The 24,482-nt window shown below is 41.3% G+C and overlaps 2 protein-coding genes across 2 annotated transcripts in view; one reads left to right on the forward strand and one right to left on the reverse strand.

Moving 5' to 3' along the window:
• LOC139435364 (zinc finger protein 850-like) overlaps positions 1–24,482 on the forward strand; it is a 128,615-nt gene that overhangs the window by 74,227 nt on the left and 29,906 nt on the right. The window lies entirely within an intron of this gene.
• LOC139435371 (zinc finger protein 678-like) lies at positions 1,159–23,761 on the reverse strand. Its single transcript, XM_071206002.1, has 3 exons — positions 23,268–23,761; positions 22,412–22,477; positions 1,159–2,931 (listed from the first exon to the last, which is right to left on the reverse strand). The coding sequence occupies exons 2-3, from the start codon at positions 22,442–22,444 to the stop codon at positions 2,149–2,151; spliced, it is 816 nt and encodes a 271-aa protein (XP_071062103.1). The 5' UTR covers positions 22,445–22,477; positions 23,268–23,761; the 3' UTR covers positions 1,159–2,148.

Consider the following 24,482-nt stretch of genomic DNA (forward strand, 5'->3'; position numbering starts at 1 on the left):
AAAGCACCGCCTCTGGCGGTCAGTAGGGACGAAATAGAACCACAGGCGCATGTTATGATCACAAATTAGAAGACATTTCACAATATTGTGTTGAAAAATGCTTAAAACTCTTAATTAAAACTCAACATCTACTAGTTCACAATTACCTAAAAATGCAACTTAACAAATAAATTAGACAATTTCTTTCTGCAAAAAATGTTTTAGATGTGATGATTTTCTTCATGGTAAAATAACATATTACAAGGTTAGCATTCATTAAGGCATGTATAATCAACAATCACAAATAAATTATCTTAATATCTTACCTGCACTGAAACTGTAGGAGAAAGCCACCTTTCACATATGTTGTGCTGAACTTTTAGAGGTTCAAGTCTTCTCTGAAATCGCTCCATGCTCCTGCTGCTCTCAGCCATGTTGCAGGTTAGCTGCAGACCCTCCGCAAATGACCTTCTGTGGTCATGACACATGTGTTAAATGGGGCAGGGCAGTTAGCTCTGCTGTAGCAGCCATACAGCAGCATGCACTTTGCAGGTGCAGAGGGGGGAGCAGCCCCTCCCCTTGATGGGCCATCAAAAAGCCCGGGAAAGTCTCCAACTTTCAAAATAAGCAACGAAATGAAGAAAAGCAGGTTATTTATATTTGGATTGTTTTGTTAGTTTCTTAAAAATGTATCAATAAGCTTTATTTATTCAACCCTTAGATGCCCAGTGGCTGGACCCTACACTCTTCCATAAGTGGGTCAAAAAGGACCCGTATTAGAATAATATGTATTTTTGTCATTTTGGTTAAGAAAAATCACTTGTATAATATTCAATATTATATTTTCGTTCACACTAGAAATATGTTATATTTAAAAAAAATGTACATTTTGAAAAAAGTTTCTCTTACCGGCCCTGCAGCTGAACGACCTATCCTACCTTTATTCATGAAGCAGATTAATGAACAGTGAAACTCGCTCATGGACTTTAAGGTGAATACTTTAAGAAAACGTTTTCCCACACTATTTGTAGGAGCCATTTTATGGGTGTTGTTGGTGTCTCAGTTTACCTTATTTATATGTATAGTGCAACATTATGTTTGAACACTTGGTGGCAGGGTTTAGCTGCACAGGGTGTATACAAGGGGCCATAGGTGACAGGAGAGGAAGAGGACACAAGGCAAGGCAAGTTTATTTATATAGCACCTTTAAACACAAGGCAATTCAAGGTGCTTTACAAAAATGAAAGACATTCAGACAGTCATTTAAAAACAGTAAAAGATAATAAAAGAAACATTAAAAGAAAAAGTACATGAAGAAAAAAGTACACGAATAAAAAAGTTACAGTGCAGTTTAAGATATAAATAGTTCACACAGAAGTTCCACTTTACTGACACAGGAGGAAGAGCATAACGATTCTACCAGACGGCCAGCCCAGACAGATGCTCATACTACAACTATTGACACAGTGTACTTTAATCTTGGTATGTAAAGCAATAAAACATCATTCTAAAACTGCAGCAAAAGACCGGAACTTCATATGTTTGTGTCTGCGTCAGGATCACACTAAACTCTCCTGTGAAGTAATGGTAAAAAGATATAGGACACTGGAACATTTAAATTGCCATTACATTAAGTAGAATCGTACTCTATGAGTGAAACTGAACAATATAAGAAACATATCGCATTGGATTAAGGATCAATTTCACCGGACAAACAATTGGATTACTTCACAACTGACACCGTCATCCTGGATCAGCTGGACAACACACGACAATCAGTTGGAGATTGTCACCACCTGCGCTCATCAAGAAGGCGAAAGGAGACGCCGAGAACCAAGGCTGGGAAAGGGGCCGGGTATGTGCAGGACTAAAACTGGATTGTATATTGGATACATAAGCTGTATTGGACAATGGATTGGATTTAATGCTGCAATAATGTCAGCTGTTTGAATCAGCGCCCTGTCAGCAGACGGACAGCCAGAAAATGAAAGGAACAGTGAACATTATGCCAGTCAATTCTGATGTTACGTCAACAGATGGCGCTGTTGGGATGGGATCAGTAATGGAAAAAAGGATCACCCAACGCATGGCCAATAGATGGGAGTTGTTTATTGTAAACTGTAAAAAAACAAAATAAGCTTAAATCAGGGCCCTACACTCTTAAAACCACTATGATTTTTCTCCTGTGTGAACACGAAGATGTGATTTGAGAGTACCTGATTGAGTGAACATTTTCCCACACTCTTCACACCAGTACGGCTTTTCTCCAGTGTGAATACGGTGATGTGATTCTAGAGCACCTGATTTAGTGAACGTTTTCCCACACTCTTCACAGCTGTAAGGTTTTTCTCCAGTATGAATACGGTGATGTAATTTGAGAGCACCCGATGTAGTGAAAGTTTTCCCACACTCTTCACAGCTGTAAGGTTTTTCTCCAGTATGAATACGGTGATGTGATTTGAGATTACCTGATTGAGTGAAAGTTTTCCCACATTCTTCACACATGTACGGTTTTTCTCCAGTGTGAATACGGTGATGTGATTTGAGAGCACTTGATCTAGAGAAAGTGTTCCCACACTCTTCACAGCTGTAAGGTTTTTCTCCAGTATGAATATGTTGATGTGATTTGAGAGCACCTGATTGAGTGAAAGTTGTCCCACACTCTTCACAGCTGTACGGTTTTTCTCCAGTATGAATATGTTGATGTGATTTGAGAGCACCTGATTGAGTGAAAGTTATCTCACACTCTTCACAGCTGTACGGTTTTTCTCCAGTGTGAAGCCGTTGATGTGATTTGAGAGCACCTGATTGAGTGAAAGCTTTCCCACACTCTTCACAGCTGTACGGTTTTTCTCCTGTGTGAATACGCAGGTGGATCTTTAAATCTCCAAATGTTGAAAAAGATTTGTCACATTGCTGACAGCTGTGACGTCTCTTTCTTCCTTTCAGTTTCTAGAACAGAGGGACAGAGAAAGAGAGAAAGTCAACCTAAAATCATAAATACACAAGTTAACACAATAAAAACTCACTTAATATAAACCTTGAGTTAACAAAATACTACTTATCAACTGTTTGTGTTTATTATATTTGTATTATATTTTATACAGTAATACAGCAATATTCTAATCAAAGTATATACCAGAGGTGGGGGACGCGAGTCACGTGACTTGACTCGCATAGCATATTTTTTTACTTGAGACTTGCTTGACTAACATTGATAAAAGACTCGACTTGACTTTGACTTGGTATTCATGACTTGAGACTTGACTTAGGCTTGAGACAGATGACTGGAAAGGACTTTACTTTTTAAAATAAAATATTTGCATTTGTTTTTGTATTGTACGAAGCCCCTAGAGGGCAATGAAAAAAAAAAAGAGAGATAGAAAATGTCGTTCGCAGGAGAAAATAGGAAGTGGAGCGCACAGGAGACAGCCGTTTCATTGCAGACTGTTATGTTTATGTGGGGAAATACATACATTATTTGAGATATATTTCAAACTCGGACTTCATTTTAGGGACATTTCGGCCAGGGGTGGAGAGTTATTTGTTCAAGCACCGGATCAGCAAAACAGGAGAGTCTGTGAACCAGTCTGCCTTGACCTATGTATTCATGTCTGTGACTCACAGTATCTGCTGCCCACAGCTGTTTTATAGAATAAGAACCCCCTTCACTTCATGAAATCTCTGCAGCACCAGGAGGCAGTGTAACTCAGCAGAATCTGAGAAGAGCAGCACCAGCTACAAAGAGCTGTGCCTTCACTGTGTTTACCTTCATTCCACACACACACACACACACACACACACACACACACACACACACACACACACACACACACACACACACACACACACACACACACACACACACACACACACACACACACACACACACACACACACACACACACACACACACACACACACACACACACACACACACACACACACACACACACACACACACACACACACACACACACACACACACACACACACACACACACACACACACACCAACCAACCTCCCCTTTCTCTCAAAAACAATAGAACGCATTATCTCCAAACAACTCCACCGCCATCTCCAAACCAACCAGCTTTTTGAACCCCTTCAGTCTGGTTTTCGTCCCCACCACAGCACAGACACGGCCCTCATCAAAGTCCTCAATGACCTCCTCACCTCTGCTGACACCGGTTCCCTCAACATCCTTATCCTCCTCGACCTGAGTGCAGCCTTCGATACCGTGAGCCACACCATCCTGCTTACCCGACTCCATGACATTGGTATCGATGGTACTGCACTCAGGTGGCTCCAGTCCTACCTCTCCGACAGATCCCACTTCATCTCCCTCAACAACCACTCCTCTGCCACAGCTTCAGTCACCCAAGGTGTTCCCCAAGGTTCAGTACTCGACGCCCTCCTCTTCATCATCTACATCCTCCCCCTTGGTCAGATTCTCCGCCAATACAACCTGGACTTTCACTGATATGCCGACGACACCCAGATTTACCTCAGCACCAAATCCCCCAACAACCCCCCCCCTCACCCACATCGAATCCTGTCTGACTGCAATAAAATCCTGGATGCAACACAACTTCCTAAAACTCAACAGCAATAAAACTGAACTCCTCCTCATCGGATCCAAATCCACCCTCAGCAAAACCCCCAACCTGACAGTCACCAATGATGGCACCCCTGTTTCCCCCTCCACCCAGGCACGCAACCGTGGCGTGATATTTGACCCCACCCTCTCCCTCGAGCCCCACATCCGTCATGTTGTAAAAATCTCATTTTTTCACCTCCGCAATATTGCCAAACTCCGTCCCTCTCTCACCCGCCCTGCAGCTGAGCGACTCATTCACGCTTCATCTCCTCCCGCCTTGACTATTGCAACTCCCTCCTCTACGGCATCAGCTCCACCTCCCTCAATAGGACTCCAGCGTGTCTAGAACGCAGCCGCCAGACTCCTCACCCACACCAAATCATGGCATCATATCACCCCGGTCCTCAAAGAACTCCACTGGCTCCCCGTTTCACACCGCATCCATTACAAACTCCTGGTCCTCACTTACAAAGCCCTCCACCATCTGGCCCCCCCCTACTTCACTGACCTCCTCACCCTCTACCAACCACCCCGGTCCCTCAGATCCTCCTCAGCCGGTTTGCTTTCAATCCCCAAGGCCAAACTCCGGAGCTTCGGGGACAGAGCCTTCTCTGTGGCAGCCCCGAAGCTCTGGAACTCCCTCCCCCAAGACCTCCATGACTCTGAGTCCCTTACCCTGTTCCAGTCCCGCCTCAAAACCCACCTCTTCAACTCTCTATCCATAAGCCCCCCCCCTCTCAATCAACGTCCTCCTGACTGCTTTTCTGTTGTGTTTTGTTTCTTTTTGGTTCTGTCTTTGTTTTGTTTGTCTACCCTCCCTCCCAAATGTAAAGCGTCTTTGGGTTCCGAAAAGCGCTATATAAAATAAATATATTATTATTAATGTTGAAAATAAAACTCGCGTTTTCATTCTTTTGTGTCTATATCTATGTTGGGATCCGGAGTCGAGGCTGATCCTCTTGCTGTGGTCCTGTGCCCTGGATCTTCTATCCTGAGTTCTGGATTAAATCGTGGACTTTGGGTCGTGGCTAAACCTGTCTCTGCGGTCCTGCCTGACTCTCACCATACTACTTCGCTGATGGCTCCCACAGGATTGTTGACATCCCCGTGGATTAATCTTCTTATTATAGACACATGCATTTCCAAACATTCGGTCTACCTACGCTGTAAAATGTATTATCTTTTCGATTTACACACGGCATCTATTGCACGTCTGACCGTCCTGGGAGAGGGATCCCTCCTCTGCTGCTCTCCCTGAGGTTTCTCCCATTTTTCCCTTTAAACTGTGGGTTTTTCTCCGGAAGGTTTTCCTTGTACGATGTGAGGGTCTAAGGTCAGAGGGTGTCGTTTTCTCATACTGATATTCTGCACAAATTGTGCTGTTGTATTTCCTGTATAGTGTCCTGTAAGGTAATTATTATATGTACAGCACTTTGGCTCGACCAAAAATCGTTTTAAAAATGTGCTATATAAATAAAACCTGATTTGATTTTTTTATTTATTTTTATATACTTTATTAATCCCCGTGGGGAAATTGTTTCTCTGCATTTTACCCATCCTAGTGTTTGAGCTGCCATTTTGAACGGCGCCCGGGGAGCAGTGTAGGGAACGGTGCCTTGCTCAGGGACACCTCGGTAGCACTTAGGCCCAATCCCAAACCACTCCCTCGACGCAGCTCAACGAGGCTCCCTCCTGTCAGATGGAGGGAGTAAATACAGCAGCAAGCTTTGGGACGGCCTCCCCTCTCTCTGGCAGAAACAGGAAATGCCGTAACTGTATGTAACAACGGTTTCAAATCAGCATCTCTTAGACAAAAAGCTTAAATGAATAACTCAAATAAAACTCCAAACATCTTTCATTGTGTTTCAAAGCTCTTTTAGTTTTAAACCTGATGTTTATAAGCTTCTTAGTTTTTGCAACGGTCTGTAAATATACACAACTTTATAATAAAATGCACACATTTACCTTTTTCTAGACTAAACACAGGTTTGATCCTAAGTTAAAAACATATGAGGTTATCATGAGGTTGTTAACATCGCAATTTATCAGTGCGTGACTCCTATAAAGGTAGAGACCGGTCTCAAGTCAGCACCGCTGCAGACTCGCTGTTTGAGGATAGCCCACTCCCCCTCCACACTCGTTGCTTTGGAACAGCCCTCAATATGGCATGAACGTGCAAACGGAGGGGTAGGGTGTAGGGGATGGGCCTTAGTCTTGCCGGGACTTGAACTGGTGACCTTCCAGTTGCCAAGCCAAGTCCCTATCGACTTCGCCACCACCGCCCTATCATCATTCTCACAAACTCATTGAGCAACAACGTGGACACACTAAGGACATACACGAGGTACTGTCATGAATTTCTTGAGGCCTCTTGATTATGTTTCACGGAAAATTGGCTACAATCTACAATGCCTGAATCTCTCTTTGAAGTACTCGGATTCACCCTTGTTCGAGCAGACAGGGATGCGAACTCGGGGGAAACCAGAGGAGGCGGTATTTGTGTGTATATTAATGATCTGTGGTGCCGATCATACTCAGTCAAATGTAAAACCTGCAATCCCAACGTAGATATTCTCGGCATGACGTTAAGACCCTTTTATCTGCCTAGAGAATTCGGGTGTATTTTACTGTTTGTTGTTTACGTGCCTCCCAGCGGCAGAGGCCACTGTGTTCACGAGCTGCAACTCAGCCACCCCGATGCACCGGCAATAGTTGTTTGTTTGTAGCCTTTATTTAACCAGGTGAAAGCCCCTTGAGATCAAAAGATCTCTTTTTCAAGGGTGACCTGCAGGACATTAGTTACACATGTAACATAAAAACAACAGAACAACAATAAGGATGACGTACAACATAATGTACAGGGTACAGTTTACAAAACTCTATTTACAGTGACAGGTACCATGAGTATCAAACAGCATGTCACCCAGCCGAGTTTTAAAATGATGCAGGGGAACCAAAGTGCTCAGTTTTAAAAACAGGTTTGCAGACTGTTCCAATTTAGTGGAGCTGCACATCTAAAAGCTTTCTTCCCTAAGACAGTCCTAGCACTTGGCACATTCAATAACACAACATCATGAGATCTCAGGCAATGCGTACTTTCAATTCGTCGAGAGATCAGAGAGCAGATATAAAAAGGTAGTTTACCCAAAATGGCTTTATAAATGAACATGTACCAATGACTGAGCCTCCGTACAGTTAGTGAAGGCAGACCTGCCTTGGCATACAGGGTACAGTGATGAGTAAGTGCTTTACAGTTAGCAACAAATCTCAGAGCACTGTGATACGCAGCATCTAACTTTTCCAGGCAATGGGCAGGTGCATTCATATATATCAAATTACCATAGTCCAACACAGGTAAAAAGGTCACAGTGACTAACCTTTTCCTGGCTTCAAATGAGAAACAGGACTTGTTCCTGTAGAAGAAACCTAGCCCTCAGCTTTTTAAGCAGATTAGTGACCTGAAGTTTAAAAGAGAGACAATCATCAAGCCAGATACCAAGGTATTTGTAACAGGCAACAACTTCAAGTTTTGTTCCTTGCGTAGTTACAATATCAAAAACAGGCTCTGGTGTCTTTTTTGCTTTTGAAAAGAGCATTACCTTGGTTTGATCCACATCTAGAAGAAGCTTTAGTTCAGAGAGCTGAGTCTGAATAGTGTTAAAAACAGCCTGTAATTTAACAACAGCCTCTTTAATGGAGGGACCTGCACAATACATTACAGTATCATCCGCATAAAAATGTAAAGTAGCTTCATCCACATTATCACCTACACTGTTGATATATGGAGAATAAAAGTGGTCCTAAAACAGAACCTTGTGGTACACCATTAGAAATGTTTAACCACTCAGAAGACAGTCCATCAAAATGAACACATTGGGACCTTTCAGAGAGGTAGTTCACATACCACCCCACTGCAACGCTGGATATGCCAATACTGAGTAGCCTCTGCTTTAAAATGCGATGATCAACGGTGTCAAACGCTTTGGAAAGGTCAATAAACAGAGCTGCACAACTCTGCTTATTATCTAAAATACTAGTAATGTCATTTACCACTTTCATTGTCGCAGTGATGGTGCTGTGTTGCTTTCTGAATCCTGACTGATGTTTAGACAGGATGTCATTTATAGATAAAAACTCCTTTACTTGTACACTCACAAGTCGTTCGAGCACCTTAGCCAGAACTGACAATTTAGAGATTGGCCTATAATTATTTAAAATAGTTGCCTCCCCTCCTTTCAGTAAAGGCAAGACATAAGCAGACTTCCATACTTTTGGAATTGTATTTGTGCTGAGGGAGAGGTTAAAAAGAGAAGTAAGAGGTGGAGCAATAAAATCTGCAGCTATCTTTAAAAAGAAAGGTTCCAAGTTGTCCGGGCCAGCCGGTTTCCTAGGATCTAGCTTAGATAAGGCTTCATGAACAACATTGACAGTAAAAGGAGTAAAACTGAAAGGGTTTTCCAGACCAAGCAGAGTTAGTCACAGAATCAAACATAGAACCGCAGGACACAAAATGCTCATTAAAGCAATTTAGCATAGTAGCCCTGTCCGATATAGTGCCAGATGCTGTGGTAAGGCACGGAGGTAGCTCATTACGGATCTCACCGGTGGATATCGATTTTATTGCTTTCCAAAATTTCCTAGGATTATTTAGGTTTTCTGTGGTAACTGACAAATAGTACTTCGACTTTGCACTTTTGACATTTGAAGTGAAGCTATTCCTTAGCTGCCTAAAACGCAGCCACTCTATCTCTGAGCCTGATTTCCTAGCCTTTGCCCAGGCCTTGTTTCTCTCATGAAGGAGACTAGACAGCTCAGCAGAAAACCAAGGATTGTCTCGTCCCTTTACTCTAAATTTACGCAGGGGTGCATGTCTATCAATGATCTCCATAAAACCAAGATAAGAATAAGACCATGCGGTTTCCACATCAGCACACAAATCGATTTTACCCCAATCAAACGGATCATGCACAAAACCCCGCTCAACCAAATGTTTTTTGTCTCTCTTAATGATAATGTGAGGTTTAACCTTTTGGACCTTAGTGTCCCTAATTGTGGCTACAACACAGTGATCGCTCAGATCATTTGCAAATACTCCTACAGATGAATATTTATGGGGAACATTTAACTCATTGAATATCAGGGTTCATACACCTTTTCACCAATGATTTTCAATGACTTCTCAATGACCTTTACCTCATTTTCCATGACCAAAAAAAAATTCCCACTGAAAATGGTTTATTTGAACATGGAACAGGAAAATAAGATCTGCATATGAAACATGTTGTGCCTATCAAAACAAATCAAATAGTAGGCTTACTAGCTTCTACACGCTAAAGCAACTGTAGTCAGGGAGGCAAAGTCATCAGGTATGAAAAAGGTGGCAAGGACCAGACCCCTGACCCCCTGAAAGCAGCAGCGTCAATAAACAGAAACGCCAAAGAGTCACATCTAATAGAAATATATAAAAGCATTTATTTTAATTGTGTAGCAGTCAGTTTATAATTTTGGCAGCACTGTTGAGCATTTTGAAAATGTATTTTCATGCCTCTGTGCAAGGCTTAGTCTTTCTATCTTTATAGCCACTGGTGTAAAGTAACTAAGTTCATAAACTCAACAAGTACTATACGTGGGTACAATTTTGAGATACTTGTACTTTATTTAAGTATTTCAATGTTTTGCTACTTTGTACTTCTACTCCTCTACAGTTCAGAGGTACATGGTGTACTTCTACTCCTCTACAGTTCAGAGGTACATGGTGTACTTCTACTCCACTACAGTTCAGAGGTACATGGTGTACTTCTACTCCACTACAGTTCAGAGGTACATGGTGTACTTCTACTCCACTACAGTTCAGAGGTACATGGTGTACTTCTACTCCACTACAGTTCAGAGGTACATGGTGTACTTCTACTCCTCTACAGTTCAGAGGTACATGGTGTACTTTTCCTCCACTACATGTATTTAATACCTTTAGTTACTCTACAGATGTGGATGAATGATGTGAAATATAATCAAGTGTTAAATCAGACTTTAGTTCCACCTGGAGTAAATCCACAAGCTACCCTGCAGTCTACAAAGTCATTCAAACTAGCTGCACCTTTACCAGTTTTGAGAACACTTACATGATCAATCATTATAAAACATATCCTATATATTATTCTGAAATGGACCAATCTGCACAACGACTACTTTTACTCTCGCTACTTTCACTATATTTTGATGATAGTACTTTTGTACTTTTACTTGAGTAACATTTTTGAATGCAGGACTTTTACTGTAACAGAGTATTCCTACACTCTGGTACTTCTACTTTTACTCAAGTACAAGATCTGAGTACTTCTACTTTTACAACAAGATCAGAGTACTTCTACTTTTACTCAAGTAAAAGACCTGAGTACTTCTACTTTTACTCAAGTACAAGATCTGAGTAGCTACTTCTACTTTTAAGAACAACATCTGAGTACTTCTACTTTTACTCAAGTACAAGATCTGAGTACTTCTACTTTTACTCAAGTACAAGATCTGAGTACTTCTACTTTTAAGAACAACATCTGAGTACTTTTACTCAAGTAAAAGACCTGAGTACTTCTACTTTTACTCTAGCACAATATCTATACTTATACCACCTCCGTTTATAGCCTATGAAAACTATTAGAAAACGAAGGCTAAAGCTAACGTTAGCAGATAGTGACAATGTATGCTAGCTAGCTAGCTCAACGATTCCTTAATGATATTGTGACAGAAAAACATTTCAGTTCACATCACGCTCTGCTCTGAACACCTGAACGGCCCGTTCTAACAGCTGTTCACCAGCGGTGCAGTCTGTGCCACAGTGACTCCGCACAGTTAACGAACGCACCGTAGCTAATGTAGCTGACCCTCATACCGGAGCAGCAAAGTTCAACCGACAGGCAGGAAGACTCGAACACACAGCTCGCGCTTCATATATTAAAAAAATAACACAATGCGCGTCATGATGGCACATAACAGCTCGCGACCGCAGAACATTTTGGCGATTAGATAAAATGTAAATTATATTTGACGCAACTTTAGTTACATTTCCATGACTTTTCCAAAACTTTGGGAAAAACATCGTTTTCCATAACTTTTCCAGGGCCTGGAATTTGCATTTTGAATTCCCATGACTTTTCCAGGTTTTCAATGACCGTACGAACCCTGGAATATGTTTTGCCGTTTGATGTCTATGTCTGGACCGCTGTGTAAAAAGGAGGGTTTCTGCCCCGTTACTTCTCCGCTGCTTTCTTGTTCCAGTTTGAAAAGCAAACTGCAGGAAGTTTAGTGCTCGGGGACATGAAGCAATGTCGCTTGGAGACTGTTACCTGGGTTCCAGCAGTATGTTAGGGATCACAATTAGGGGTGTAACGGTATCCGTATTCGTCACGGTTCGGCACACGCAGTCACACGACGAATACGCCTTTTTTTTTTACGAGTGGGAAAAAAGTCTGTCATTCAGGGCAGTATCCACTACACCAGGGGTGCCCAACCAGTCGAGAGGGAGATTCCCAGTCGATCGCGAGATGTGTCTAAAAATAGAACAACAATATTCAGTTTTATCGTTAATGACCTATAACATAATCTTCCTGTGCCAGAATAATGTACTTGAACGCATAAAAGCTTTGTGATTGGCCGGCGTAACCCCATGTGTCTGGGCGTGGCTGTTGGGCAGTGGGCACTATTTCGCTGATGTTGTCTGTGTCAACAGGAGTGGCAGTCCGCACACACACAAGACCGCAAGAAGCAAAAAAGCCCAAAATATATAATTTTCACTCCGAGTGGGAGGATGATTATTTTTGTATCTATTCCAATTCAAAGTCCATCTGTCTCATCTGCAATGCGAGTGTGGCTTTATCGAAGAAGGGCAATTTAGGAGCGGCATTTCAAAACAGTGCACACAAGCTACGAGACGGAATTCCCTCCTAATTCTGCTCTACGCTCCCAAAAGGTGAGGGACCTGAAAGGACAGCTAAATGCACAGCAGCCCTTTTTCACCAGGCCTAACAACAAGAGCAAACCTGCTACCATAGCATCTTATCGTGTCAGTCACGTTCTTACGAAACACATGAAGTCTTTCAAAGATGGCGAAGTTGTGATAGAAGCATTCCTGGACGCTGCCGACTCGCTTTTGGGGGACAGTAAAAATAACAGTAGCATTTCAACAGGTTTTTGATATAATAAAAACTCAAGTTAGATACCGTTATTAATCAGCTGTAAGTTTTAGTTTGTTTGAACTCATTCATTATAATTATTGTACAAAATGGTATAAGAATGCAAACTTAAAATTGATTATAGTCTATTATCAATTCAGGTTAAGAAACTAGTGTTGCGTGCATCCTATTTTAAAAAAGGCATTTCTTTTTATACTCAACTAAAATGCAACAAAAAAAGGGTTTGATTCTATTAATTTTGTCTTTTTTATTGCACTTTGGCAGCAGATTCCTGAGTAGCTTCAGATCTGAGTTGTCTTATTAGTAAGCCTAATTTATACTTTTGTAGAAACACTATTTTTATATCATGGCAAAGAAAGGGTTCACAGTATTTTCTTTTTTTCCTGTGTCATATGTGGCAGCACTGTTCAATGTTTCTTGAAAACATTACCCACTTGTAGTGTGTGAATAAACTCCAACTCCGTATCAACAACACTGTTGTGTAACTTCAGTTAAATACTTGTATGTGTGTAGATTAGAAAGAGGTAAGATAAAGGATCTGCAGTATTTTATGAAGTATTAATCGTACAAAGGTCAGTTTTATTCAAGTAGAAGTGTGTATTTACCTGGTAGTAATGGCTACGCCTCTCTATTTGGACTGGTAGCTCTCAGCAGACTGGCAACTTTAAAAGTAGCTCTCGGTTCAAAAAAGGTTGGGCACCCCTGCACTACACTATAACCCAGGGGGCGGTATTGCGCCTAAAAAGCTGTTTGCCAGCCACCCTTAAACAACAAATGAAGAACAAGCAGAAACACAACAACAAAACGAACAAAATACAAGAAGAAGAAAAGTTAGTATGGCGATTTCAGATAACACACAGGAGCTAGAACCCACCTGCTTCTTTTAAATGAGCTGTGTGGGAACATTTCGGGTTCCCTGTGGACTACAATAAATCGGACGAGGACGGTGTGTCGCCGTTGTTCTACAGTGGTGCGGTATGCTAATGGTAACACACGCCAAACATGCTAAATCCTATCAGAAGGCATCACCCAGATTTGCCAATCACCGGAGCCCGGCAAAAGACAACAGCAGTTCAACAGTTTATCCCCACTGTTTTTAAGAAGCCAATAGACATGAGCCGAGAGACCAAAATAAATAACGGAAGCTTTTGGCATATGTTTTTCAACGACTTTGTGCTCTTGAAACACTTTCTTATTATTTATGATGTCATATTTTCAAGACATTTTTTTTTGTTTTACAGCTTGATGAAACCTTTTTGTTTGACATCAGCCATTATAGATAATATGGCCATCTGAGTGTGTATGGTACTGTTTGTGGTTTGTTTTTAACTGTTTAATACAGTTAATTATTCAAAATGTCAGAGTTCTTTATTTTTAAACTGAAACTTGCACTACTGTTCAAACATAAATAACAACAACCCTGGAATTATGCATTTGGGACTTTTTTTTTGCTTTTTCTTGTTGTACCGAACCGTGACCTCCAAACCGAGGTACGAACCGAACCGTGACTTCTGTGAACCGTTACACCCCCAATCACAACAGAAAAGACAATATCCTGGACAAATGCTTTGTTAATGATAAAGGTGTCTAAATAAAGACCACCAATACTGAACTCTGATCATAATGTTGTGAATATGATACCAGTGTATAAGACCAAACTGAAGGGAAGTCAACAAGAAAAGAAAGTAATAAGGACATGGACAAATGAAAGTAGGGAACAGTTGAAAGCCTGTTTTGATTGGACAGATTGGGACATTTTTCAGGAAGGTTCACTAGATGAAATGACTACTGTTACCAAAGACTATATTAACTTCTGTGTCCCGCTAAAGAAATACAAATCTATCGAATAAATCATATGTCACTAAGGACATTAAAAAAAGTTATAAAAACCAGGAAAATAGCTTTCAAAAACAAAGACTATGGAGCACTTAAACAGACAGAGAAAGAACTGAAAGTCAAATTGAGAGAATCAAAATTGGCACACAGAGAGCTTTTGGGAAATGCTTTTAAAGCCAAAGACCCCAAAAAAGTGCGGGACACCATGAGAATCATGACAGGAATGACTTCTTCAGCTAAACCTATTGTGACGGACAAGACATACTTGATCCATACCAATTTGCCTATACGCAAGGGGATGGTACTGTTGCTACTCTGGTTCATATCATTACTAAACATTTAGATAAACGTCACACCTATGCAAGAGCCCTCTTCCTAGACTTCTCAGCAGCATTCAACACAATACAAGCAGACATCTTGGTGTCAAAAATGGCCAAAATGGAAGTAAATCCATACCTGATTTACTGGTATGCCGCTTTCCTCACCAGTAAGGCAAGGCAAGGGAGGTTTATTTATATAGCACTTTTCAACGCAAGGCAATTCAAAGTGCTTTACAAAAAATTAAAGACATTAAGCATTAAAAAAGAAAAGCGAATAAAATAAACATTAAAAGGAAAAATACATGGATAAAAGTTACAGTGCAGTCTAAAATATGAATAGTTCAATTAAAAGCAGCGACAAAAAGAAAAGTCTTCAGCCTGGATTTAAAAGTAGTAAGAGTTGCAGCGGACCTGCAGGTTTCTGGGAGTTTGTTCCAGATATTTGGAGCATAATAACTGAACGCTGCTTTACCATGTTTAGTTCTGACTCTGGGAACAGAAAGCTGACCAGTACCTGAAGACCTGAGAGATCTGGATGGTTCATAATTTAGCAGGAGGTCAGTAATGTATTTTGGGCCTAGACCATTCAGTGCTTTATAAACCAGCAGCAATATTTTGAAATCTATTCTTTGACACACAGGAAGCCAGTGTAAAGACTTCAGAACTGGAGTGATGTGATCCACTTTCTTAGTGTTAGTGAGGACTCGAGCAGCGGCGTTCTGAATCAGCTGCAGCTTTCTAATAGATTTTTTAGTGAGACCTGTGAAGACACCATTGCAGTAGTCGAGTCTACTGAAGATAAAGGCATGGACAAGTTTTTCCAAATCCTGCTGTGACATTAGTCTTTTAATCCTCAATATATTCTTTAGGTGATAGTAGGCTGATTTAGTAACCGTTTTAATGTGACTGTTGAAACTCAGGTCAGAGTCCATGACTACACCTAGATTTCTGGCTTTATCTGTTGTTTTGAACATTGCAGACTGAAGCTCAGCGCTAACTTTTAAACGTTCTGCCTTGGCTCCAAAAACCATTACCTCAGTTTTATCTTTGTTTAATTGGAGAAAGTTCTGACACATCCAGTCATTGATTTGTTCAATGCACTTACTCAGTGTTTGAATTGGAGCATAGTCTCCTGGTGAAATTGTTACGTAAATGTATGTGTCATCTGCATAGCTATGGTAACTTATTTTGTTGTTCTTCATTATCTGAGCCAGTGGTAGCATGTAGATGTTAAAGAGAAGAGGCCCCAAGATGGAGCCTTGAGGAACCCCACATGTCATATTTGTCAACTCAGATGTGTATTTACCTATAGAAACAAAGTTGTTTCTATCCTTTAAGTACGATTCAAACCAATTTAGAACTGTTTCCGAAAGTCCCACCCAGTTTTCCAGTCGGTCTAGTAATATGCTGTGGTCAACAGTGTCAAACGCAGCACTGAGATCTAATAATACTAACACTGAAGTTCTGCCACTGTCTGTGTTTAAGTGAATGTCATTAAAGACCTTTACAAGAGCAGTCTCAGTGCTGTGGTTTGGACGAAAGCCTGACTGGAACACATCGAAACAGTTATTTAAATGCAAGAAATTACTCAACTGTTGAAAAACAACTTTTTCAATGATTTTACCTAGAAATGGGAGGTTTGATATGGGCCTGTAATTGTTCATTACTGAAGCATCTAGATTATTCTTTTTTAAGAGCGGTTTAATGACTGCAGTTTTCAGGGCCTGTGGAAAAATACCTGAGTGAAGAGATTTGTTTACTATATGAAGTAGTTCTGAGGCCATGCAAGGCAAAACATCTTTGAAAAACCCTGTTGGAATAATATCAAGGCAGCAGGAGGAGGATTTCAGAAGTTGTATAATGTCCTCTAGGTTTTTATCATTAATCTGATGGAATTGTGTTATGATGTCTGAATTGATGTTAAGTGGACACAGAGACAACACATTTGCTGTTCCTGATGCAGAGGCACTGACTGCTTGTCTGATTTTCTGAATTTTGTCAGTGAAAAAGGAGGCAAAGTCATTGCACGCCCTGGTGGATAGAAATTCAGAGGCTACTGACACTGGGGGGTTAGTTAGTCTGTCGACGGTAGCAAACAAGGCACGTGCGTTGTTTTTGGTAATGATGTCAGAAGAACGATTGTCGTGTGTTTTTCAATTCCAAATTATAAAGGCCAAGTCTCTCTTTATAAATGTCAAAGTGAACCTGGAGATTTGTTTTTCGCCACCTGCGTTCAGCTTTTCGACATTCTCTTTTTTCTGCTTTAACGGCCATGGCCTTTCTCCATGGAGATATTTTCTTCCCAGTCACTTCCTTTACCTTAATTGGAGCAATGGCATCTATAACATTTTGAATATTTGAATTAAAATGATCTACTAGCTCATTTACTGAGGTGTTAGCAGGGGCAAGTGTGGAAGAAAAATTCTGAGTAAACATTTCCCTAGTATTTTCAGTTAAATATCGCTTTGTGGTGACCTCTTTTTGAACATTTGTGTGAACAGAAATAGAGCTCTCAAAGAAAACACAGGAATGGTCAGACAGTGCAACATCAGTCACCATAACCTTAGAGATATGCAGACCCTTTGAGATAATTAAGTCCAGAGTGTGCCCCTTATTGTGCGTGGGCTCCGTCACATGCTGAGTCAGTCCATAGCTATCAAGAACACAAAACAGTTCTTTAGCCCCTCTGTCCTGGGGGTTGTCAACATGGATGTTAAAATCACCAACAATGACTAGACGGTCAAAGTCAAAACACACTATAGACAGCAGTTCAGTAAAGTCATCAAAAAAAGCTAAAAGAAGCTAGTAAAGAGCACAGCTGAACTTTCGGTTTTTCGGTTCACACAAATGTTCAAAGAGAGGTAGCCACAAAGCGATATTTAACTGAAAACACTAGGGAAATGTTTACTCGGAATGTTTCTTCCACACTTTCCCCTGCTAATATCTCAGTAAATGAGCTAGTAGATCATTTTAATTCAAAAATAAAAATATAATTTTTTATCCTCCCCGACACTATTTTTTTCGGCCCCAGGGCGACGGGACGTCCTTAAGCTCGAGCCCTGGTCTCAGGTCTTCTAGGTGGGGTCTGCTCTCTGTTCCGAGAATAACCACTAAACATGGAAAAGCAGCTTTTAGTTATTATGCCCCAACAATTTGGAACAAACTGCCTAAATCGTGCACGTCCGCCGAAACACTTCCTATTTTTAAATCCTGACTAAAAACTCACCTATTTGCCGCTGCTTTTAATTGAGCTGCCCATAATCACACTACAGTATGCCTTTTCAGTCATGTATTCTGTACCTGCCGTGTTTATTTATTTCATTACCTTTGCTTATTATGCCTGTTTTTAAAATGCATTTTTAAGAATGTATTTATTCTGCATTTGTTCTTAAATGTCGTTTGCTTTTAATCTGTAAAGCACTTTGAATCACCACGTGCTGAAAAGTGCTATATAAATAAAATTGCCTTGACCATGTTACACATGGAGCTGCTGTGATGCAAGTCACATTTCAGACTTGATCTGACAATTAAAGAATCGTACCGTATACAACAACGTTCTAACCTCTATCTAACCATATTGTGCATTCATATTGTATATTTCAAAACAGGTTGTGATCTTTCATTTGGGGATAACAGTGATAATCGGCCCCTCCCGCATTTGACCGATTATCGGTCTCTTTTTTTAAAAAATCAAATTGCCGATAAAACTTTGGCTCTGATGCGGCCGTTTCTCTGGCTGCAATCACCACTCTTGCGGCTTTCACACCAGTGCTTTTCCCGTTCTAGCTCTGTGCTAGAGCTTTTCTGGTTCAGCTCCGGTTTCCCTTTTCTGCTCCCGCTCTGTTCACACCACCCAGAGCCCGACTGGTGCTGCCGCTGCTGCGTCATGATGTCACCGTTTACATCGCTGATTTGATCCCCAACGGCGTTACGGCGCTCACAACAACAACAATGGGGGACTGCGTCGGGTCGATGATCGTGTTGCTTTTAATCACACGAAGCCAGGTTAAATTAAATAACGACTTCTCCAACCTTATGCTTTTCTCCAGAGTGCCGTGGTTCATTGTTTATTAATGTGTTTCAGCGGCATTTACCGACCGCTGCAGTGCTGGCTGCTCTTGCACGGGAGTTTCTTCTCCCGTTAGCTCCCAGTTAGCTCACACTGCAGCGGCCGATCTAAAGTATTCACTGTCCGACTGTCACAAGCAGCTAATACATATCCCCAGTTCCCCTTAAGTCAGGGGTCGGCAACCCGCGAACCACATGCGGCCCTTTAAGCCCTCTGCTCTGGCTCCCTTGGGCTTAGACAAAAATAAGAAAGAAATAAAGTAAAAGTATTTGTAGGACTATTTATATTTTGTTGCATGGTTGAAAATGTTTCTTATCTTGTATTTTGAGGTGATACCGTGACACTTAATTAAAAAACAAAACGGTTTTAATTAGGTCAACTAAGATATGCGTCACATCCTGCTCCGGTCCCGCGAGAGCGCCTTTTCTTGGAGGCGAATAACCTAATCCCCGGCTCGATGAGCGAACTATGGATAAATCAAAGAAAAGTACCGGAGGAACCCAGGATTTAATTCCGTGTGGACAGAGTTGTATGCTTTCACAGCAAACGATGCTGGTTTACCGGTATGTTTGATATGTAGAGAGAAGTTGTCAAAGGTGGTGCAGCCTTTACGTATCGAGGAACAACAAGGGAGAGGAAGACAGCTAACGATCGTCAGTCATAATTCAATGGGGTATGTAATCTATTTCAGAAAAAAAATGTTGTTATATTCCATGGAATGCTCTTAACGTCCCGATAGCAATACATATATTAAATGCTTTGACAATAAATACATACAAAAATTCATCTCTGGAAGCCGTGGCGCTGTAAAAAGCACGACCAATTATCTGAGCCGGCTAAAGTAACTGGATGGCCTACCTGCCTGTCAGCCTTCCATCTGTGCACAAACTTATCTCGTGCCCTCATTGGTCATGTGCGCGTTCGTGTGTGTTGGAGGAGGGGCTCTGTAAGAAAGTCTGTAGGAAGAGGCATATTTTTTCCAGTTGTGTACTTTCAAATTCTAACGCACTCGAGCTGGTTTCTCCATTCTTACCTACCCTACCTTTAACTCTTTTTAGGGTGCAGCTATATGTTTTATTTATTTCAAAGTGGGCCGATTTTAATAATATTTGTTTTCCTTCAAATGTGCAGAGGACTCCCCAAGTGCTGTGTTTCATTTATTTTAAAGTAGGCCCGTGTATTTTTAATTCTCCTTATAAGAGTTATTTGTTTCTTATTAGAGGTTAACAGTTTTATATCATGTAATAAATAGCCTAATAAATGCAAAAAAACTGTAGTTTTTGTCTGATATAACAATAAAAAAATTATGAAATATGTTTTGCGGCTCCAGACAAAAAAAATGTGGGGGAAAAAGAGCAAAATGGCTCTTTTGGTCAAAAAGGTTGCAGACCCCTGCCTTAAGTGAATGTGTGTCAGTCTGAATTGACGCTGTTTGGCATCACAACGTTGTTATGAAAGTTTCTCTGGTATAAAATGGGTGATGTTAGCATAGCAACCGAAGCTAAACTGACTACTTGCTATTGCTATCCTATTGTGGCACAAACCGTTTTCTACAGGCACATTTTACCGGCCTAATTTTATTATGATTCTACTTGTGATAGTCGGACACGACAACCTGTGCAGCCCATGTATTGATTCCATCCGATAGCTGCAATAATACAAAACAAAACGTCTGCGTCTCTCCACAATGATCAATAACAGTGAACGGATGGTCAAAGTAAGGTACAAATAAACAGAATCACACGAAGCCTGGTTGCCTGACTTTATAAAGTATGTTTATAAGCACTACTGCTTGTAGGCAGGCATGACGACTCTTCAGTCGACCCATCTTCAGGGGAGGTGGGTTTAGTTTCCTGCACGCCTCGACGTAACGGCCCGTCCACACAGCGGCGTGCGTTGACGCTTCCCCATTCACTTTGAATGGGGTGACGTCACTTTTAGCCGAAATGCATCGTGGGAAGCGACGTGGAGCGTAGCTGGCGTGGCTCGCTGCAAAAGTTGAGCAATGTTCAACTTTTGACGCCTCGGCGAGGCGTCAGCCAATCGAATCATATGCCAGTACAAGCTCTAGCCAATCAAACCGCTGCTTGTGTGTCAGGGGCGGGAGATTCATGTGATTGGTTGTTGGTCGAGTTTTAGACACGCCCGCCGGCAAGCGTCAGCGCACGCCGCTGTGTGGACGGGCCGTAAGAGAGACGTAAGCGACGCCGCCTCTTAGCTCCGAAGCTCTTGCCTCTAGACCGACAATGTTTTGGAGCTGGAAGTGAACCGGATTCCGGAGCTAAGAGGCGGCGCCTCTGCGATGTGAATAGGAAAAACCGGTACTTTTCAGGCGTTGGTGTGAAAGGGGCATCTGTGTCCAGGAGCAATGTCCCGCCCACGGCGCTATCTGATAGGCTATTACTGAAGTGTCAATCAACACTGAAGATTTTCGGGGCGGGAGCCAGCCAGAGAGGCGGGACCTTCTCAAATTACAGGCAGGTGCGAAAGAACGCAGACACAGACTGAAGCAAGCAGCAGCGCTCAGCGGCAGAGCCATACATGTGTTTCGAAGGTAAATCAGTTGAAAGCGAAGTTCAATAAACATTTCTTGCAAAACATTAGCTAGCACTAGTGTTTTGCAGTTGCTAGCAGCTTATTGGGATGTTATGCTAGATAGACAGGCATTGTTTTTGATATAATAAATTAAGCATTATTGTTAGTTAAGCATGTCAACAATAATAAAACTGTGGGTTTTTCCTTGTACGATGTGAGGGTCTAAGGCCAGAGGGTGTCGTATTGCCATACTGATATTCTGTACAAACTGTGAAGACCACTGAGACAAGCAGCAGCGTTCAGTTATTATGCTCCAAATATCTGGAACAAACTCCCAGAAACATACAGGTCAGCTGCAACTCTTACTACTTTTAAATCCAAGCTGAAGACTTTTCTTTTTGTCGCTGCTTTTAATTGAACTATTCATATCTTAAACTGCACTGTAACTTTTATCCATGTACTTTTTCTTTTAATGTTTAATTGAACTATTCATATTTTAGACTGCACTGTAACTTTTATCCATGTATTTTTTCTTTTAATGTTTATTTTATTAGCTTTTCTTTTTTAATGCTTAATGTCTTTCATTTTTTGTAAAGCACTTTGAATTGCCTTGTGTTGAAAAGTGCTATATAAATAAACTTGCTCCCAAACGGCTCTTCATGTTACCACAGTTTACCAGAGCCTCAGTTTCGCCGCTGCGAGGCTCCGGTGCTCGCAGTTCACGCGCATGCTCCAGCACCCCCAAGGCTCGCCGGCAGTACACTTTCCATTTCAAGCGATAAAAACTCTTTTGGACGCCCTTGGCTCGAGTTCAGGGCGTTCCGAGCTGAATAAGGGCGTCAAATGCTGGAATTAGGAATATATTGTGATGAAGTGCACACTGACCTGAGCTCCAGGGGTCTCTTTGTTTTCGTCCATGCTGCTATCAGTGCTCCTTCTCCGGATGGGTCTCTGAAATAAATCAACAAAACTAGAGCTGACACAAAACAAGACAACTCAATACAACCGACAGACACAACAAAACTAATCTACAGCTACTTCGTAGGTTCATAGCAGAGGTGAGAAGTAACTAAGTACATTTACTCAAGTACTGTACTTCAGTACTATTTAGAGGTACTTTTACTTTACTTGAGTATTTCCATGTAATGCTACTTTGTCTGTGACAATAGGAGACAGTAATAAAGCTGCTTCACTGAAGAGGAGAAACTCACAGCTCCAGGACTCAGTCAGTCAGGAGGAGACTAGAAACAACAAGTCAATCAACTGAGGATTCATCCTGTAACATAAAGGAGTTACCTAACAGAAACCAGAATGCTAACGGTAATAAAGAAGAGTTACTGGACTAAAACAATATGCTGAAGGTAGAAAGGGAGCGTTTACTCAAACTAAACGATATAATAATGTTAGAGAAAGTAATTATTAAGGTATTTCCTCCACCTGAATGAGAATAAAACACACACCTGGGGCTGCGTTCATAAGGCTAGCAGATAGCATTTAGACTTGAGCTGTTTGCCGATAGTTTTTAGACTGTAGCTGTTAGCCGATGGCTTTTAGCCTTTATTTAAAGATAATTTGAGACTATTTTTGGCGCACATTTTAAAGTTTTTTTGTTAGTTTCTTTCTTCCAAGATTGCAGCTGTTGTGTTAAATAAGATAACTTCTGATTCATGATTAACTGTAAACTAAGCTAACAGATGTAAATACACTTAATGAAACCTCTGCAGATGTTTAATCCACTCACCTCTTCTTCTTCCGGTTTTTGGCGGATTGCAAAGAACTTTTCCTACTGGACCCTCACTATTGCGGTAAGCGTGTTGTCAACTCCGGGCTACCCTGTTGTGTATGCTCTGCTGCTGATAGCTTATATTATCTTAAACTAAATCGATCGTTTTACAAATTCTTGATCACGGCAGCTACCTGACGTTGTAATCACACGTTACCACAGCTTAAGCACTCACAACTCTCCTTCTCGTAGCGACTTTAACTCCACAGTTGCTGACACTCCTTTCGGGTTTGCTAACGGTAGCTACTTTAGCTTGATAGCTAGCTATGGCTCCTTCCCCACCCTCGGGTGCTATTTCCTGCTTTCTGTCTTATGTTTGGTCACCTCCCTTCCTCCTTTACTGGTACCGATAGGCCTACATGTGCTAAATGTAGTACAGTTGCTAGGTTGGAGCATGGATGTATAATAAGAACGGTTGGAGGCTGGAATCATAGCCATAGATAGTACGCTTACTAATGACGTCACGCATTGGCTGTACGGCAAGCCAAGAGGACAGTTTACACGGCCAAATTCCGCAAAGAATATTAAAAAATAACAATCGACAGTGAATATATGTTAGTGGAACTGTGTCGGGAAAGTGAAGTGTTAATTAAGTAATGTTATTAAAGAACTGAAATGTATAAAATTGAAAGTTAATATGTAGCATATCCCTCCGAAATATGGTCGTAGACTTTACTGATGATTTAGAATGTATTGAAACTCCAGACTCAACGTAAGAGCTTGTGCCTCTTCGGGGGGTGCTAACATTTAAACATAAACTGTATTCTTTACTTTCTCCGTCTTCATATGTAGAAGATATCAGATACCGTCATGTTGTTTCCATAGCAACAACAACTTCCCGTCAACAGCTCCTGTTTCATGCCAACTAACTGACTTGGTCCCTATGCATACCACATGACAATATGGTTATGGTTAGTCAAACCATAGTTAGAAAATTAGCAAGATTTGTCTAAATGAAATCTTGGTTGGCTCTCCAATTATATTTAATTCTCACCTGTTGGAACACGGTAACCGTAGACCTCCACCTCGCAGAGTGTTAGGGTTTTCTTTAAACCACGTAGAACCACGGTCACATAACGTCCCTCCACATGTTCGGTAAAAGTCATGCCTGAAGGGATGTGATAAATTATACCGGCCCTAAAAGAGACAGAGGAAGCAGTTCATAACATCATT

Source organism: Pseudochaenichthys georgianus, chromosome 16 (genome assembly GCF_902827115.2).
Source record: "Pseudochaenichthys georgianus chromosome 16, fPseGeo1.2, whole genome shotgun sequence".
In the NCBI taxonomy this organism is placed as follows: Eukaryota; Metazoa; Chordata; class Actinopteri; order Perciformes; family Channichthyidae; genus Pseudochaenichthys; species Pseudochaenichthys georgianus.

Bases quoted from the DNA above. Each gene is read 5' to 3' on its own strand.
- LOC139435371 (XM_071206002.1), bottom strand. From the start codon at position 22,444: ATGGACGAAAACAAAGAGACCCCTGGAGCTCAG. The intron at 2,932-22,411 runs GTCAGTGTGCAC...CCTCTGTTCTAG, and splicing joins AAGAGACCCCTGGAGCTCAG to AAACTGAAAGGAAGAAAGAG.